Raw genomic sequence first — 19,744 nt, 5'->3', positions numbered from 1 at the left:
CGTCGCTCCTTATATTGGCGACCCGTCTGGCGATGGAGACAATTTGGGGATGGCAGCGGGCTCGGTTTCACCGGGTAAATCCCCATGAACAACCCTCCCCCTGGCATGCTCATTGACTTCCGTCTCGAGGTGAGAGCGGCTCGCCTCACAGCCAGTCTGACTACTTCCTCGGACCCACCGAGTTGGATGATGAATTTGCCGCTGCATTGGAGAGCGACCCGGCGTCTGATGCGGAAGACTCAACTGGGCTGCAGCCTTTGGGCCGGCCCACCCTGCCTAGAGTTGCTGGCTGTAATCCTTGCCCTCCGGAGGTTCCTCCCACTACTTTGGGGCAAGCACTTCTTGATCCGTTCAGACAGCACCACCATGATAGCGTACATAAATCGCCAAGGCGGCGTGCACTCTCGTCACATGTCGCAACTCACCCGCCATTTACTCCTTTTGGTTAGGGTTAGGTCGCTGCATGCCACTCATATCCTGGGCAACCACAACACGGCAGTGGACATGCTGACACGACAGAGCACGCTCAGCGGAGAGTGGAGGCCCCACCCCCAGGCGGTCCAGCTGATTTGGGAGCGGTTCGGCAAAGCAAAGGTAGACCTGTTCGCTTCCCAAGAGACCTCCCACTGCCTGCTCTGGTACTCCCTAGCGGAGGCTCCCCTCAGGACAGACGCGCTGGCACACAACTGGCCCTGGGGGCATCGCAAGTATGCATTTCCCCAGTAAGCCTACTTGCAAGGGTGCTGTGCAAGGATCTCACACTCCTCATAACAGCACATCCCGGGCGAATTTCCCTGAGGATGGACCTTCTTTCTCAGGGTCGGGGCACCCTCTGGCATCTGCGGCCAGACCTCTGGAACCTCCACGTCTGGCCCCTGGATGGGATGCAGAAGATCTAAGTGGCCTAACACCTGCTGTCATAGACACGATCAACCAAGCCAGAGCTCCCTCTACCAGGCAACGCAGTGGACGGTAAATCCTTAGGGAAAAACGACCTGATCATTAGGTTCCTTAGAGACGCCCGGAGGCTGAACCCTCCCAGGCAATGCCTGTTCCCCTCATGGGATCTCTCCATGGTCCTTTCGGGACTCCAGAGACCCCCCTTTGAGCCGCTAGAATCAGTCGAGCTCAGAAACCTCTCCTTGAAGAAGGCCCTCCTGATCGCGCTCGCTTCTATCAAGAGGGTTGGGGACCTGCAAGCGTTCTCTGTCAGCAACACTTGCCTGGAGTTTGGTCTGGCAGATGCCCAGGTCATCCTAAGACCATGACCGGGCTACGTGCCCAAGGTTCCTACTACCCCCTTCAGGGACCAGGTAGTGAACCTGCAAGTGCTGCCCTGGGAGGAGGCAGACCCAGCCTTTTTGTTGCTGTGTCCAGTGCGGGCTTTGTGTACCTATGTGGACCGCACACAGAGCTTTAGATGTTCTGAGCAGCTCTTTGTCTGCTTTGGTGGACAGCAGAAAGGGAACGTTGTCTCCAAACAGAGGCTAGCCCACTGGGTCATCAACGCCATCGCTTTGGCCTATCAGAACAGGCCATGCCCACCCCCTTGCAGGTTCGAAAACACTCGACGAGAAGTGTGGCATCTTCGTGGGCACTGGCCAATGGCACCTCCCTAGCAGACATCTGCAGAGCAGCGGGCTGGGCAACACCCAATACCTTCACGAGATTCTACAATCTCAGGGTTGAGTCGGTTTTGTCCTGTATTCTCTCCGAGCACGTAGAACTCGGGAATACGGAATGACTGACCGGGTGTTCCACTTGCACATAGCACCCTTCCCCTCCACTGAGGCAATCATGTGCGCTCTTTCTCCCAGGAGAGTCCACTAAACTCGCGTTCCCTGGATGTCTTTCCTCCCTAGCCCTCTGGTCCACAAATTCAGCAGAGGAGTTCCCGACCAGACCCACTACGGCTACTAACAACTCTGTACTGGAACAGGTGCTCCACAGTGTTTGGCTATCACGGATTAATCCTCCTGTGTGTATTTTACGCGGTACGGTCCCCCTGCCGGCAGATCCGCGTCTCCCTTGGGCAGTCCTCTCTGACCCCCGGTCACTGTATTGGTAGCGACTATTCCCTCGCTAGGTAGGATCTACCACCGTGCCACTTCCACATATGGAAAACCCATGTGACGTATTCCCCACATTTAACCTCCCCCCAGCCTGGGCAGTATGTGGTCTCCGTGGGGTCTTTTCCCCCTGAAAGAATAGGAGTTGGAAAAGAACGTCTTCCCGGTGCATGTTATAGCGTTAAATGGCCCCAGCTGCTTTAACTCTATGCGAGAAACATTGAGAGAGAAAAGGCGCGGCCTGCTCCCATGCTTGGTACGTCGCTTGTCCCCCCCCCCCCTTTGGTGATGCCAGGAATCTAAAAAGTTTATGACATTTTTATTGGGCATTGCCCGTACCTGCGTCAGTAGTTCATGTACACGGTTCAGCGCATGCCGTGATTGAGTAGGGACCCCTAGTGTCGCTTCATTTGACACAATGTCGAGTGAGCGACAGACGGGGAATGTCTAGGTTACTGTTGTAACCCCCGTTCCCCCGGCCAAGATGCTGTACTGAGCCACTGTAACGTCCGAACCTCATTCTCGGCTCCTCAGTGCAAAACCTGAATGGACAGATGCACGATTCCCTCCTTTTATACCCGTATGTCTGGGGGAGGGACATGCAAATTCTGTCTGCCAATTTCTCATTGGCCTTTTCTCAAGTTCAGAGGTAACCGAGGCCTTCAAGAAAGACCCCTAGTGTCGCTTCATTCAACACAATGTCTCGTTCCCTCTATTAGGGAATGGGGGTTACAACAGTAACCTAGATGTTTATGTGGCTGTATTGGGTTCAAACTTGTACTATGATTTGCTCATATTTAAACCACATACCAAACCAGTCACGTGATTTTCAGGTGAATGAAGCTTCAGACTTCACAGATCATGTTTCCCCTGCAAAATGATTAAAGATTTGATATAGTGCTTCAATGTATACAGTGCTTTGATGGCACAAAGCTATTTCAGATCCTGTCAGGCATTTATTATTGAGATAGTATGTGACGTGCTACTGCTCCTCTGACATTGCAATAACTGAGTGACGTCTCTGGAATTTACACTTAGTTGTGATCACAACTTATGTCGAGATCTCGAGAAAATGAAGTCGGGATCAAGAGAAAACAACTTTTGTTATGTTGAGATCTCGAGAAAATGATGTCATGATCACGGGAAAATAACTTTTATTATGTAGAGATTATGAGAAAATTAAGTCGTGATCACAAGAAAAAAAACTTTTGTTATGTTAAAATCGTGAGGAAATGAAGTTGTAATCACGAGAAATTTTTATGTTAAGATCATGTGAAAATTAAATTATAATCACAAGAAAACATTTATGTTGAGATCATAGAGAATATTAAGTCGTGATAATGAGAAAACTTTTGTTATTTTGAGTTTGTGAGAAAATTAAGTTGTGATCACGAGAAAACTTTTATGTTGAGATCATGAGACAATTAAGTCATGATCACGAGAAAACTTTTGTTATGTTGAGATCTCAAGAATTATTATTATTTATTTATTTATTTTTCAAATATTTTAATGAGATTGGGTTGGATTATGATAAAATTAAGTCGTGATCACGAAAAAAGGGATAAACCATGGACAAAACGCGGGCTTCCGTTGTGTCCTCTAGAGTGCAGCAAATATAGTAAAATACAAAACAATTTCTTCCCAAACGTTCCCAAGTGTGGTTCTTTCATGAGGTTACACTTATTCCATTTTCACACAATTAATTGATTGCTTTAATTTAGATAGCCTTCATGATTTTAGATTGATTGCAAATGTCGTGTCTATTTGAGTATAACAAGAATTTTCCATTGTAACAAACTCTGAAAATGTCCCATTCTTGTAATGCTCAGAAATGACCAAAAGGTGGCAGTCAACCAATATTTTTAGGCCTACACTTATAAATTCATAGAATTAAGTGTCTGTATGACATGTAACGGTATCAGTCAAACGAAAGAGCACACGTTTTTATGTCTATACTGACATATGTAAATGTAGACAACATACAAACAAGCACACACATCCACATAGCCAACTCACATGCAGTTTGTCAAATGACATGATATCCGTGTAAACAAAAACATACATGCACATGGACACTTTGAACTTAATGGAAAGCTGTAAAATGACTCTGGTCCTTGACAAACCCTTCCTTCTTTGCAAAGAGACTTACCTTTGGCCTGAAGTTCAAATGGTGTATAGCTTTAGCATTTCTTGTTAGTATGGCAGCACATGAATGCAGTGACTGTCCTGAAAACATAGTTGACGCCTTAACAGATGCTCTGAAGGAAGGGGTATCGTGAACAGATCAGCATGCTTATATATGTTTTTTTTTTTGTTTGTTTTTTTTTTTTGTTTTTGTAGGTTAGATGATTTTAATTTCTGAGAGAAAATTATAGATTCCTTGTGTGAGTAATGTTACCAGTAAATAAGTGCACTTGTCAGAGGATGGACTTTAAATGTTACAATGGAGGTTTATAAGTAACTCTGGTTTCTGGTTTCTGCAGCTGTCACCATGGTTAATTCCTGCTCGTTGTAGCTCTGTGAGGACACTCTGTTAACTCTAACAAGTCATGGTGTAACCGGACAGCTTGCAGATTCATCCGAGACCAGAAAACAAACTTTTAAAAGAAAAAGTTCATTGAAAGAAGCCTGAGGTTCCACTTGGCTGTGCCATTGATCTGGCTTTTTCAAAGATTAAAATTTGATTTAATAGATCTCTTCTATACCATACTGTTTTCTAACTTTCAATATATTCAAAAAATAATTTACTAAAATAATAACACTGCATTTAAGGTAGTGATCAAATTAGCATTGTGGTAAGGCCTTATCCTGAACACTGGGTCCGATCTTAAATTTTCTCAGCTTTAGATTGAATAGGCTTCATTTCAGTTCCTTTTTTTCATATATTTAATTTCATCATACATCCATAATTTAAAGCTTAGCATGAAATGTGAACCAGACCCTAGTTAGGGTGTGTTAAATCCTCATGCACCGCAGTAATTCAGTCTGAGGACCGGCGAATGCAGACTGAGCCGTTGAATCTCTACACTCTTCACTGTTATCCCTGTACCACACACAGAACCCTGGCAGGCCTTTAGATGAGACCAGGTGCTAATGAAGCTAAAGCAGCAAGCAGCCACTTCCGTGGGGATCTGAATGAAGAACATTTACTAGGGCAATAGGGCTTTGCCTCACTCTTCTGATATCATACTGGAATAGCCTCCATAAATTAAATTAAGAGGTTCAAGTATCATTGGGAGGAACTAAAAACTCAACTGAGGAAGCCTGCCAACTCCTCGGGCTGCTGGCAATAATTTAAACAAATCAGTATGATTTTTTGACCAAATGTATGCAATATAATATACATACCTACATTCTTGCACACTATCACACTAACACTTTTGTACGTTTGCATAGACAGCAAAATGTATAAATACTGATGTATTGACAGCATCTGAAACGTAAAGGTTTTAATGTTTGAACAACTTTTCGAGTCGAATACAAATGTTTTTATGTGTCCTTCAAAATCTTAAGTTTCTTAATAATTGATAATTAAATTAAGGTAAATTTAACCTAATTAAATTAAGCCGCACAAAGTGTGAAAAGATTATTCTTTTATTAGTCCAATCTGGATGTAATTCTTCCATAAATATTCCATTACTAAGGTCTTTCTCTGACACTGATAAATAAAAGTCCTGCTATGTAGACTGAGTATTGAACTTGTTTACCTGCAGAGGTATCCTCATAAAGGTTCCAGTCATTTCAGTTTTGACCAGTCGTCAAGCAGACAGATCTCACAGTGAATTTCGGAAGGTTGAGTTTTCTTGAGATTAACTTGGATTGTGTATACCGAAATTCAAAGCACTGCCCCCAGTGGCAAAAGCGGAAAGTGATTTTGAACTTCAGGACACATGTGAGCTCCAGTTTCCAGGTGAAATGTCCACAAAAAAGTGCCAAAAGCGAGTTGTAAAACATGTACTCTACCACAAATCCCAACCCTAAACCTAACTGTCAGTGGAGTAAAAATCTATCCAAATCACACTCGTCACTGATTATGCAGATTGCATGTAACGCGATTCTGATTGTGCCACAGGAGATGGTAAACACTAATGAACCAATGCAAAAATGTCTGATGCAAAATGGTGCTTGTCAGTAACTTGGCATAATGGGACGAGTACCGGAATATTTGGAAGCGATGTGCCAACTTCACGTGTGATCATGTTACGTCAAGAGGAGATTGTATGTCTCTAAAGCTGTATATACTGAACATAAAATCACATGTTTTTTAGATGCTGTGAATACGTTGATATTGTATGGGTCATGGCACCACTTTAACCGGTCCTGCTCGATCCACTCCAGGCCAGATTCGAATCGACGTTTGTCAGTATCGGAGACAGGCACGCTAACGAGGAGGCTTAGTATCAGTCGCTAGTGTGCCTCTTGAGGCTAGGGGAGTGAGGTTTATACACACTGTACAGCTATCATGTACCAGCTGGATCCCGTCACACAAGGAGGGATGCAGACAATTTATGACAGACACTGGTTGCGATGGGAGAAGAGTGGTTAGGATTAGAGTGGGGGGGGGGGGTGTTTAGGGATCTTCTTCCTGCCAGGAACAAACCATGGCACCTATGTACAATGGGTGACACTGGTATTGGCTGATGTTGGTTGAGACCAAGGTCCCTTTCAAGGCAAGTCATTCTACTTGGCAACCATCTTTGGAATGCTCTTGGGCACCTATTTTATATGTTAAAAATCAGCATAAAAGTGTAGCTCCTATCTACGTGAAAGGGAAAAGATCGAAATCTCCAAAACGGTTGGTCAAGATTGCAATCAAAGAAAATATTTCGAATCACCAGTAAAATCTAACAACAGTGGTACCATGAATTCTGCTTCTTTTGCTCAGATTATGCTTAAAAAAAACTAAGCAATTTGTCAGGCTGGTGCAATTAATGCATATTCTCGGATGACTGATATCTGTACCTAAATTGTGATTGGCTCTTTTACCTGACTATTTTCTACATATCCCATATTGGCCATTTCAATTTCTCCCATTCATTTGGATACAAGTGCTACATTTCGGGGTAAATAGTCTCTGACAATTAATGGTAGGCCAGGGGTGGATTTAAGTGTGACATTAGCTAGTAAGCCTAGGGATGATGGGTGTCCCAAGATGTGGAGAAAAGGAATGGATGAAAATGTCAGAACCTTTAATAAGGAAGACAAAAAAGTAGCATAGTAATGAAGACTATGGCAATTTAGCTATATGGCTGAATGAATGAGTCTTTAGTTTTGCTTGACTGAGTCCCAAGCATTGAAAGCTTTGGTATAGCTTTGGCGCCTTTTAATGGTCTTCCTCCTCTAGTGGAGGAACTGTGCTTTGGCACTTTCAAAAGACAAGCATTTTGGGGAACATGCCATGGGGAAACATGTGACATGATATCTGTTAGCAGGTGAGGGGCTAGATCATTTTATAAGCTTTGTAAGTAAGAAGGTTTTTTATAATTAATACAGAGCCTAACATGTAACCAGTTTAGCAATGATAACATTGGGTTAGGATTCCTATATATAGCTATATATTTCTGTTATAACTGGTTGTTGCATTTTAAAGTGTAATGAAATCCCAAAACACATTTTCTTTTACATGTTAACAGAGATGTACAGGTTGCACATAATTAAAAACAATTATAGCAGGATGTTTATTGTAAAGGGTAAAGTGGTTATTTTTTTATTTTATGTATTTTTATCCATTTGGTTCTTCCTGTTTAAAAACTAAACTTGAAGCAACATCACAAAATATGAGGTATATGTGGAAACGCTGAGTTGTGACAGGTAGCAAGCTAACATTTCATTACAATCGGAGCGATTCTCCAATAAATACGTTTCTAAAATATATATGTGGGTCAAAAAGACCAGGTATTCCTCAATTAATGTGTTTTTGATTATTTAAATTGACTTTTTTAACATTTAGTTAAGAATAGTTTTCGAATTATAAGAGAGTTTGCATCACTGTCCCAAGAATGAATTTGTTTACTATGGTTTTTAATGCATTTAACACTGGTATTACACTTTTCCGATTGTTATGTAATTAAATATATGTTAAATACCATGTTCATATGTATGTGTAGTATGCAAGTATAGCAAGCAGCTATTCAGCCGATGCTTATATTCACAGTTCAAGACATTATATCTAGGACAGTCCCTATGGAACAACCTAAGGTTAGATGCCTAGGTACAATGGTAATACCACCATGAGTAGGGTTGTTGAGCCATTTCGTATGTGACCATGAAACATACAAATTGCCCATATATAAAATATACATCAACCATTTAAATATTACAATTAAAAAAAATCATTACAGTTAATTTTCCATAAATGTCTTTTTCTTTTTTTTAAAAACCACATATGCATGCATTTGGGTATGCGTTATGGATAGAGTTGCATGTCAGCTTATATATGGAGACAGTAGGACATCCAGCCAAAAGTTTACAGCAATAACACTGAATAGCAAAGATATCATATAATTTTGAAATTCCAGAAGTGGAAAATGCTGTTCTAGAGACATTAGAATGAAGAACCAGAAAGACACCTGCTTATGAGCTGATAAACCAGAAATGCTAAAACAAACCCAGCATTGAGTCCAATCCTTTAAATTGCACTTCATCATTTATACCTGCATGCAAAGACAATGGTGGTCTAGGGATGAGTCCATTTCCTACAAAGAGCTGTCCAAACTTGTCTCAGCAAAAGAGACAGAGAGGACATCAAAGGTGTTTCCATTTTTTCTCTCACCTTGTGAGTTAATGCTTTGTCACTCGTTTAACTCTTAAGATATGCTTCACTGAAGCATGACCAGCTCTGCAATGAGCAATGACAGACAGCACTAAACATTCCAAGCAGTGGGGAACAGGACAGCTGTATGTAAACTAAGAACAGAAAGCACAGAGAGAGAGAGTGCTTGGTTTTGTGATGTGTGACTGCTGAAGTATTTGTTTTCTTTTTCTTTTTTTTTTTATATTAAAGGAAGTATATGCATGGTTTTTTCCTTCTCCACTTTTCATCCTCTCCCCAATTTACCTCTCTGCCATTCTTCTCCCTCTGTCTCTCCTCTCACTCCATCATCTCACTCTTCCTCTATCATCTGTTAGGTGAACAGTATCCGCCAGTTTTGTGAGCCTCTTTTGTCTCAGAGCAGGAGGAGATGTTGGCGGAGCCGGATCATGTTTCAAACTTTCATTTCCTGAAATGTTTTAGGGAACATCCAGGGTTTTATCAGTGCCCTTTACACTGAGTGAGGTGAGGGGAGGTGAGGGGGGGGGGGGGGAGCTCAAGTTTCCTGGCTGGTCACTTAGCCATCGATGAACAAACGACCCTCTCTCTTTGAGCTGAGATCTTGGGGCTTGTACATCCCCCTTCTATAACTATTAATTTTTGCTCAGAGCACACTCAGACACACACATACAAAATAAATATACTGTATACTGCACATACGGTACTAACCGCACATACTTTTAACAATCACACATTTACGAGCACCACATTTCTAAACTACCAATGTTTTAAAATCTTGTAAATGAAGCTACACAATATCCTCAGTTAATTACAGTATATGGTGCCAAGCAATGGCAGTGCAAATGGAAAAGTTTGACCTTCTCTCCTGGACACAGATCAAGATGTTATGACAGGGTGTCTGTCAGCACTGGTCACCTGTGAGTCTCCTCCCACAATGGCCCTCTTCACCTCTGTAATCGTGCGTGTCTTCACCTCTGCACTCCACAGGAAGGATCTCCTTTCTGTGTTCGACTAGTATACATCCAAAACCCCAGTGTGGAAATGTCCAGTGTGAAAAGACTACCGGGTTTGTTCAGTTAGAGCTTCAGAATATGTGTGTAAACGGTTATTCTCCCACACCTTGACTGTTTTCTGACTGAGATCAACATACTTTTTGAGAGCTGTACCTTTGGATTGTTGTCATTTCTAACAGGCTACATACCTCTGCCTTTTATTTGTGCTTAAAATAAATCACTAGAGTGCTTGGGAGAAGTTGAGCATTTAAAGAGATATGTAAAAGTGGTTTCCCATATGGTTGGTTGTCAAAGAACTTGTCCTTAGAGAGGTGCTGAGAATACCTTATTAACTGTAGTGGACTCTAAAAACCCAATGGACCATTTATTACAACACAGAATCATAAATCAAAGAATATAGATACTGTATGGCCCATAAATGTTTTCAATAATAATAGAACAATAATGAAGATTCTTTACACAAACCAATAAATGTTTGGAAATTCTGTGCAATAGAGCTTGTTCAAAAATTAGTCGACAGTATTTAAGATTTTGCTTTGCACTATTCTCCCTGAATCAAACTAAAATATTAAGCTTTTATGCTTTAATGCAAATGTGCTCAGTACATTACATTGTATAATTTCAGCATGAGGTTGGTTTGATAGAGGGAGTGTGTGGATTATGAGTAATAAATTGTGTGTGTACCCATGTTTAGAGGTCCATGACCAACACACTCTCATAAAGAAATATTGGGCTAACTACATTTTGCCTGCACCACCAAAATGTCACTTTTGGTCCATGTGTTAGTGTATAGCGTAACTAAAATTGTGACTGTGAATTTATCTAAACTGGTTGATATATAAGTTATAATAATATATACAAATATTTACAAATTATAATTGTAGAGATAGTGAAATCTTTCGAGTTGGCTCGTAGAAAAACATTTGACTTTTACTCCCATTACTGTAAGCCCTAATGGTGTCAAAACTGGAAAAATCAAGTTGTCTTAATTAAACATTACTTGAAATGTCAAGTTTTGGGATCATTACTCAACAATCTAAGTTATTTTCTTAAAATCCATAGACTTAAGATTTCAGGTGTCAATAACTCAACATATTGAGTACAAAACAGGCTTTAATTATTTAAATTACTCAATTTGAGTCCATTCAATTAAAATTATTAAACTGAAATAACAACATTAAAATAGCAAATCTGAGTGAAGACTACTTGCATCTTGTTACCTTACCTTAAATAGTTCAGTTTATTCTAAATTAACACCAAGTTTAATGAACTTAATTACACAAGTATTTGAGACACCATTACTCAGTTAAAGTAAGAGAACAGGGTTTCTCAATCACTTGAGTAGAGTCAACATATTAGGGTTTTCAGTGTAAAGAGGAAGATCAGGTTTTGAAGAAACGTTCTTAAAATTTTTCCTTAACTGAACAATTTACCAAACCCTACAATGATTTTTAATAGGAAAATAACTTTTGTCTATCACATTAGGGTTTGAAATGAGACTAAAGGTTGTTGACATACATCTGTCAGTTGAATTGCATATATAAAGATAGAATGACCAAATTTATTCACAGACATTTGCTTTCTTAAAATTCTGAAGTGTTAATGTATGGCTTGGTTAAATTTGATTCCTGTATTGTTTCGATTTGACATACTGTTTGTTGATTAGTTGGTCTGAATTGACTCATTTTGTGATTATACACATTTTGGAAAATATATGAAGATTGAAAATCCAGCGATGGAATCCACTTGAACGAGGTGTGAGCGTTCTGAAAGTTACGTTTTTTTGTGGTGCAGGTCAAAAGTTGCTACAGTAAACATTTCTCTTAAGAGATTGCCCTACCATGACACCGGGCTTTGAGTAAATAAGATCAATTCTGTAATGCATTAAGCCCTCCAGAGGAAAATATGTCACTGTACTAATGGATGAATGATCATCAGGGCATACATCAGGGATTGTTCTTCTCTTTCTGCTTTCTCCCTTTCTCTGTGATGGTTATTTTCATATTGAATGACTATCTAATGCTGTTTCATGTTATGGGATAACTTTCCGATAAAAGACAGACCTCCTACAAGCCCCTGGATACTCTGGATAAAATGTGTTTTATTCTGCTTCAATGATCAAGGAAATAAGTGTGAAAATGTGAGTGTATATGCATTTATTTGAGCCTGATCATTCCAAACTTCAGCCCCTCTATGGTTCCATGGTCATCACCCACAAATACCTGCTCTGTGAACCCTGGAGTGACTGACGCCAGGCTTGCAGAGAGTCTGTGAAAACCACTGCCCTATTTCCCCTCAGACACTGCTGATGGAGGACTCCCTGCCTGGTTGACAACTGCCTCCACTCGTTTATCAGTTGAGCTTGGCTTTGAAACCTGAGCCTCTGTGACTGTTTGGAAGTAATCCGTTACCCAGCACTGCAGAACAGACCATGACCATTCTGGGTGCCGGGAAAGCGTGTGACCCTCGACTCCTCCCTGATAAAAGCGTGAAGAAATGCCAAATTGATGGAGCAAGGCTTGCTTTCTTTTTGACAAATCTATAGTGGAAAGAGGATGGAGGACGAAACCTTCCCCGGAGAGGAAGCTAATCTGAAATTTAGATGTGTTCTACTGTATAGACAGATGACACACAAACAGGCAGGTGTGCGGCACAGGCTTTGACCTGCCCTTTTGTACACAACACATTATGACGTGTGTTTGCTTGAGTGCAAGTGTTTGTAAATGCATAAGGGAACGTGGCATGTGTTTGTTTAAATTTGAAGCCTTTTTCTGACCTCCTGTTGACATTTAATTCTCTTTATTGTACCGTGACATGCTGGGATGGTGCATAGTCTGAAACTCTGATTATATATTTTTTTTCCGCATCCTCCTTCAGAAGGTAACAAATAGAAAATGTTAATGTTAATTTAAATGTTGAAGTTAATTTTGTAATAAAATGCAATGCTGGTCAGTTGAGAGATTGAGAAATGCACAGTGGTGATGCCATTAGTCATGCCATCTTGTAAGATGATACAATGCACTGAGAGCATTCATCTAGCTTAATTCGTTTAGTTTGATTCAGGGAGAATAATGCAAAGCGAAATCTTTAAAAGCTCTAATGCACAAAATTACAAAACATTTTTTGATATGTTTTATGAACCTTCATTATTATTGCATTATTATTGAATATATTTATGGACCATACAATATCTATCTTCTTTGATTTATGATTCTCTGTTGTAATAAATGGTCCATTGGGATTTCAGAGTCCACTACAGTTTATAAGGGATTCTCAACACCTCTACAAGGCCATGTTCTTTGACATCCAGCCATATGGAAAACCACTTTCACATATCTTTTTATATTTCCAACTTCTCCTCAGCACTTCAGTGATTTATTATAAGCTGTTAGCACAAACTAACATTTTACTCGGAAGCAGAACAGTGTTAATCTTCTTAATCCCAAAGTTCATTTAAACAGTTTATGTCTACCCTTTCTCAACCATGATTTTGATAAGTATTTGTCACATAGGTGCTATAACTACAATAATCCCTCACCCCAACATTTTAAAACCTTCAGTACAAGGTCCAAACTTTTTGCCTTTATGTAGTTTCTATGTTGTATCACTTCTGGAATCAAACTGGATTCCATGATGCTTCAATGAACCGAACCTCGAGGCGAAGGATGACCTGAGCTCAGGTGACAATAGGTAATATGGGGGAGGGCAGAGAGTCACGAATCCCACCTGTTCTCCCTAACCCCCCTTAACAAATCCCAAAAGTCTCAAATATTATCTGAGAAGAAAAAACACTCACTCATTCCCCCACCTGAAACCCACAAAGGCTGCTCACATTACAGCCGAACCCTTTTCTTCCTACATGAGAAATACTTTATTTGTCTAATTCACGTTCCAGCACAGGCCTCGGCTTTGTCTGCTCACCTTGTTTTAGCTGTGCTGTAGAGCTTTAGCTCTGGGAGGGAATGAGGGACTGGAAACCTGAACCCTTTAAAAAGCAGCCCTGGCCCACTAGAGCTCCAAACACTCATTTCCAACCCACCCGCTCTTTGGGCTGTCACTAAAAAACAGCTCAACTCAGGAGTGAATGCAACGCTTGTTTTAAAAGTTAATTCTGTTTCTAAGTTTTCATGTTCTATTGTATTTTACTTTCTTATATTTTAAATGACTGTAAACAAATGAATAAGGTTGCAAAGAGCAACAGAGTGAATTTGTCTTTTAAGGAAAATTGGGGAGCAATGACCACCTAGCCCCACTTTAGACCCGGCCACACTGGGGTGCATTTTCGGCTATTAGTTTACCAGTCGAAACAATCCAGTCTGAATTATTCTATTGAAAGGTCTTCTAGGTGAGTCTTGTGTCACCCTGTGTAAAAACACTGTGTAAACCCATACCCGTATGTGTTAAAAATAATTGAGAAAATATTCTGGATTGAAAGGTGTGAAGCATTGTTCCGTGAGCCAGGACAATTTAAAAGAGATCACTAAACCACTAACAGTGTTGGGTGAGTTAATCAAAATTAGCGATTCAGTACAATTACTAATTACTTTTCTAATACTGTAATCAGATTACTGACTTTAATTTTTATTTCATTTGAAAAGTTTTTCCTAATTCATTTTAAGCCACTTTCTAAAACACTTTTCACAGAAAAGCTTATATTTTTCCACTAAATATTTCCTCCTTGTTCATTGATTTGTTAGAGGTCCACACCTTTCAGCTGTCACAAATGCAAACAGATGCACATATTAAATTAATTCATGTTTTAAATGAATTCTACACATATAATATTATTTTAAAATTAGGCCTACGTTTAACCCAAGCAAAGCAATTAATAGTAATTCACTACATTATAAATCGGTAACTGTAATCTGATTACAAGAATTTAAAATGTAATGTGCTACACTACTTTATGAACTAAATAAATTAATGGTATTACATTAATAATATTATTATTTTGTGATTAAATTACACCCAAAACTGACCGTTAACAACTTGATCATTTTAGAAAGTATTGGCCTAATTTCCCAAATTGATAATCATATAATTAAAATAAAATGAAGCTAATTTAGATTAAAAAAGGAAAAATGTTACTGTCAACAAATATTGCATTCAATGTAAGAAATTTCACATTTTGGGAGAATTCAAAATGTGCAATTATTTAACTGAAGTTGCCCCTCCGGGGCTCTACAATGCGGACCTAGTGCAAGCAACTGGTTCCGATTAGCGACCGGAAATCCTCGGTACTCTCTGTTAAAAACAATTACCATGACATGCGTGCGTGTAGATGGGTGGGAGCTTGACTGGTTACTCAACATTTCGCTGGGCTTACATAGAAATTTCTCCTTCCATCTGACCACATTTTTGAGTGTGCCAACATTCGGCAATGCCAAAATACCACCTGTAACTTGTAGAATATTACAGTAGGCTACAAAAGCCTAAATTAAAAAATAAATAATAATAATACAATGTTGTTAGGCCCATTATTATTATTATTATTTTTAGACCTATTATTATTATTATTATTATTATTATTGTGGTTGTTATCTGAAGACGAAAATGCCCTTGAAATAAACGATCCAGCCTAGGCTATACAACGACTTGTTCGTACGGAATCCAAAAAGAACATGGGTCAGCTGTCCCTAAAATCTATGTTTGCGTTTTTGCTTAAAAGAGACTTATGAATGAAACCACGTGAGTGTGCCTCCGGCAGCTGGCATGTCTTCTCTTTGGACCAGAACCACCAGAACAAACATTGGGAGAACGCAAAGTAAACACCCACTACAAACCTAACGATGCACTGCGACCACAAAAGCAACACGCGCCTCCTGAGGCTAAATCAACAACTCCCAGCTTTTTGTTGACCCACATAATTATGAGAACGTTTTTGACATAGACGAGACGATGAGTGAAATAATTATAATAATAATAATTATTAATATTATTATAAAAATAATAATAATATTTTTTTCTTTTTTTCTTTATCATTTACGTTGGCATTTATGTTTCTACCTGATACAAATTGGGGCTTTGATTTTTTAATATATGGATTAAATATTTGAATTTAGCATGGCCTATTCGAATCATCAAATGTATTTATAAATATCCTGTTTTCAATTAGCTTATTCACCCTTTTTTATCATTAAAATGTAATCGTTATAAATTATGAGTTTATTGTTTGCTGTTATACAAAAAGCTGGCGCTCCATCTGTAAATATATTTCAATCCCTTTTTTATGTTTATGGCGAAAACTACCCCAAAATATTAGGTAGCCTACATTTTAACTGTTTAGCTTCAGCCTCGGGTTTTATTAGTGCAAAACAGTAGGCCTACTTTACATGATGAAATGCTAGAAGAACTTGAGTTTAAAGAATTGCTTTAATTAACTGCTTTTGGTTTGTCTTCAGACCAGTTTAACGACTTGGCAAATGTCAGTCCGTGCCTACCAAGGTAACACGTACCACTGAGTTTTTCCTCTGAAAACCAGAGAAAAACTAGGACTTTTACTTAGATTTATAATGTTCATTTTTTTCATATATACAGTAAAAGTGGCATATCTCAGTCAATATTTGGTACAAAATAAACAAAAATAAATAAAAGCTCAGTTGTAGCTATTCCCTTAAGAACCGAGGTCCACTAGACTTGAAGTTAAAGGTCCCAGTAATGAATCCTGGAGCTGATGTGGGTGTCCTTGCATGCCGAGGCCGGTCATGGGGTACGCGGACGCGCCGGGGTGGCTCATATTACCCTGGAGCAGGAGCACGGAGTTCTGGTCAGGACTCTGAGGGGGCGAGAATTCGTCCTCCGAGCTTGACATCAGGGACTTCCCGCCGTCCAGCGGCGACAGCTGGTTCTGTTTGTTAGCGCCCGTGATGTTGTTCTCGCTGTTCTCTCTGCCAAGATGCACAGGTTGTGATTCAAACATAGCTATTTAACATTATCGTTTAGATTCATTGCTTTTTGCAAACTGTCGTCTAATAGAATCTAAATTTAATTTGATCATGATTGCCTATGCTGGGAGAATACAAAATGATGAAAAAGCAGAATGCATTAGCCGTTTTGAATTAAACATCCTTTAAAAATAAAAATAAAAACAGGCCTAATGATCGTTTTAAATATCAACAAATAATTATAGTGGCCAATACACACAATTTTACAATTAATATGCTCGTCGAAACCATTTGAACATTTTTCAAATGAACTATAGCCTATAGGCCTATATATATATATATATATATATATATATATATATATATATATATATATATATATATATATATATATATATATATTTGAGTTCTGACTGACGACTTAAATAACACTATCAATCTCTATAGGCCTACTATTTAAGCGTCTATCCCGTTAATCAAGATAGACATTTCTAGGGGTTCAGTTTGTCAACAATTACATAATCAACGCTGCACAAACAACAACACAACATCGTTTAAAAAACATGACAGTCAACTAAAGTAAATCAAAGTGCCATGGAGGCAGGACGCTTAATTGGGGATCCATTTATCACAACAACAAAAAAACGTATGTTTATTTCAAGCACAGGTATTTAACCCACCTTTCTTTTGCCTCCGCTGCGCGATCTCTTTGCCTTCTGTTTTTAAACCAGTTGCTGACTTGTGTTGTGGTCAGCCCTGTGGCCTCTGCCAGCTCTCTCTTTTCCCGGGGAGATGGATAGGGATTGTGCGTGTACCACTCCCGCAGGACACCGCGGGATTTTTCCTTGAAACAGTAGCTGGTCTCCTCGCCGTCCCATATTGTGCGTGGCAGAGGAAATTTCCGCCGCACTCGGTACTTCCCCACCGCTCCCAGTGGTCGCCCTCTCAGCTTCTCAGCTTCAACGTAGTGGGCCTTCAGCCACAGCTGCTGTAGCTTCGGGTGGTTGTGCGGAGAGAACTGGTGACTCTCTAGTATCTTATAAAGCTCCCTAAAGTTTCCGCGATGGAAGGCTACGACGGCCTTTGCTTTAAGGACACTTTCGTTCTTGTGGAGATGGTCGCAAGCCGGAAGGGACCACAGAAAACGACCGAGACGCTCAAGGTTCCCACCTTGTTGCAGCACCTCACACACACACGCTACTTGCTCCTGGGTAAACCCGAAAGAAGGCAACATTGACATGATGTCTGGTCAGTGTGCTGACTCCCAACCACCAAACCGCTCTCCTTTGGATGCTGTGATGGAAACGCAATGGGTGACAACCTCCTTCGCTTGATGACAGTGACGAGACCTTGTTTTTGCGTCGCGTTTGGAGATGTCCGCTGCGCGCGCTGTGAAGTTTTGGGTGTTTGTTGAAGACAGTTTGCTCACTATTGACTCATGTCGCGCTAAAAGAGCACTGCGCGTCTGCTGATTGGCTCTCCATCTGCCCTATCCCCAGCAGCAGTGTGGAGAGCTTCCATTTCCTCCCACGGGGACTCGGTGGTCTGAAACTTGATCCCCCGTCTCCAGTTCTACCTGAGGGAGCCGGGTACCTCGATACTAATCAATTATAGCAACTGGCCAAAGGCAGCATTCACTCTTATTCAACCCTTTAGTTCTTATTCAACCCAAGCCTTTACAGCCATTTAAGCAAACGTATTTTCATCTTTACAACATTTAAATAGCCTATAGGTTACTGTAGGTAAGCTAAACAAATGAACACACGCTGTAATTTAATTGCATTATGCCTGTATTTATTCGTGAACTCCAAAAATGACACATTAGTCTCCGTATGATGGGCATAGGCAATTCCATCCGCAATAAAGAGATTCATAATTGTCGTGCAGGTGGTTGCTATACAGGTATTTTCACTCTATGGTTTGGCTTGAGCTCATTGTCATGGGCACACGCTGTGCGCAAAGTCTAGATACGCGCTGAGATACTGGGAGTTCAATTTAAAACAATCAGCAGCTGGTGAGATAACCAAATGTTAGTCACAAGATTATAGCGCCCTCGGCTCTTCACACTATATTTGACTGAACTTGCAAGGCTAGAATACCTGAATGGTTTTTAATTTTTACAATAAATAAATAAACAAATACAATATTTTATTTAACATACCTTTTTTTACACACACATATATAGGCTATATATTATTATTATTATTTATTTTTATTATTTTTTATTTATTTATTTATTTACAGTATAAGAAAAAAAATATGAATTGTCATATTCTTCCTTTCTTTCTTTCTTGACCTAGTTTTGCGTTTTATTTAAGGTCAAGACATCCGACGTGCACTTTGAATAGCCTGGCACTTAAATAAGTTTTTTTGGCTCAGAAAAAAAGGCATTCCTCCCAGCTCTTTCTTTCTTTCTTCTTCACTCTCCTCTCTCTGTACAGTGAAATCTAAAACCGATGCATTAGTAAATGAGTTCTGTGTTCGTCGAGGCCCTTGCCATCCAGACGTTGTTTTAAGGCATAGATCGCATTTCTTTATCTTAGTTGAAATCTGCAACCTGACACCATGGCAACGCAAAACTCACAATCACTCATCCAGAATGGAGCACCTCTTTTTAATTTAATTTGAGAAGCAGCGTTCATTTTTAAGGCAGCCTTAAAGCGCTCTCTATGCAGGGGCCCGGCAATATAGACTCAAGGTGCCTCCGCTGAACCCTCAATCTACAACTGAAATGATCTTGCGAGCTCATTTGCAGCCTCAAGACACTGGGATAAAACGAGGACTTAATCGGTTTAAGATGGCAATCCGTACACCTGTGAAAACATTAGCAGGCTAATGAAAGCTGCCCCATCTATCTGTCCTGAAGGATCGCCATGTCACAAATAACGTCGTTTTTAGTAGCCTATGTTCGTTATTGAGCATCTTGCTGAAACATTGCAATACAGAGCCATATGCAAAGCCAATTATTTTCTTGGATCAAATTATCTTATTACGAAATTGTGTAAC

At 40.0% G+C, this 19,744-nt stretch overlaps 1 protein-coding gene across 1 annotated transcript; it reads right to left on the bottom strand.

Moving 5' to 3' along the window:
- Positions 1-16,193: 16,193 nt before the first annotated feature.
- On the bottom strand, positions 16,194-18,202 carry LOC127624220 (homeobox protein six1b-like). Its single transcript, XM_052098942.1, has 2 exons — positions 17,419-18,202; positions 16,194-16,741 (listed from the first exon to the last, which is right to left on the bottom strand). Exons 1-2 carry the CDS (start codon positions 17,976-17,978, stop codon positions 16,468-16,470), a joined length of 834 nt encoding a protein of 277 aa, XP_051954902.1. The 5' UTR covers positions 17,979-18,202; the 3' UTR covers positions 16,194-16,467.
- Positions 18,203-19,744: the final 1,542 nt, after the last annotated feature.

Source organism: Xyrauchen texanus, chromosome 30 (assembly GCF_025860055.1).
Source record: "Xyrauchen texanus isolate HMW12.3.18 chromosome 30, RBS_HiC_50CHRs, whole genome shotgun sequence".
NCBI lineage: Eukaryota > Metazoa > Chordata > Actinopteri > Cypriniformes > Catostomidae > Xyrauchen > Xyrauchen texanus.
This window is presented reverse-complemented; position numbering and strand designations above follow the sequence as displayed.

Excerpts from the sequence above, each read along its gene's own strand:
- LOC127624220 (XM_052098942.1), bottom strand. The coding sequence starts at position 17,978 with ATGTCAATGTTGCCTTCTTTCGGGTTTACCCAGGAGCAAGTAGCGTGT. Across the intron at positions 16,742-17,418 it reads GCAGCGGAGGCAAAAGAAAG|AGAGAACAGCGAGAACAACA; the intron begins GTGGGTTAAATA and ends GCATCTTGGCAG.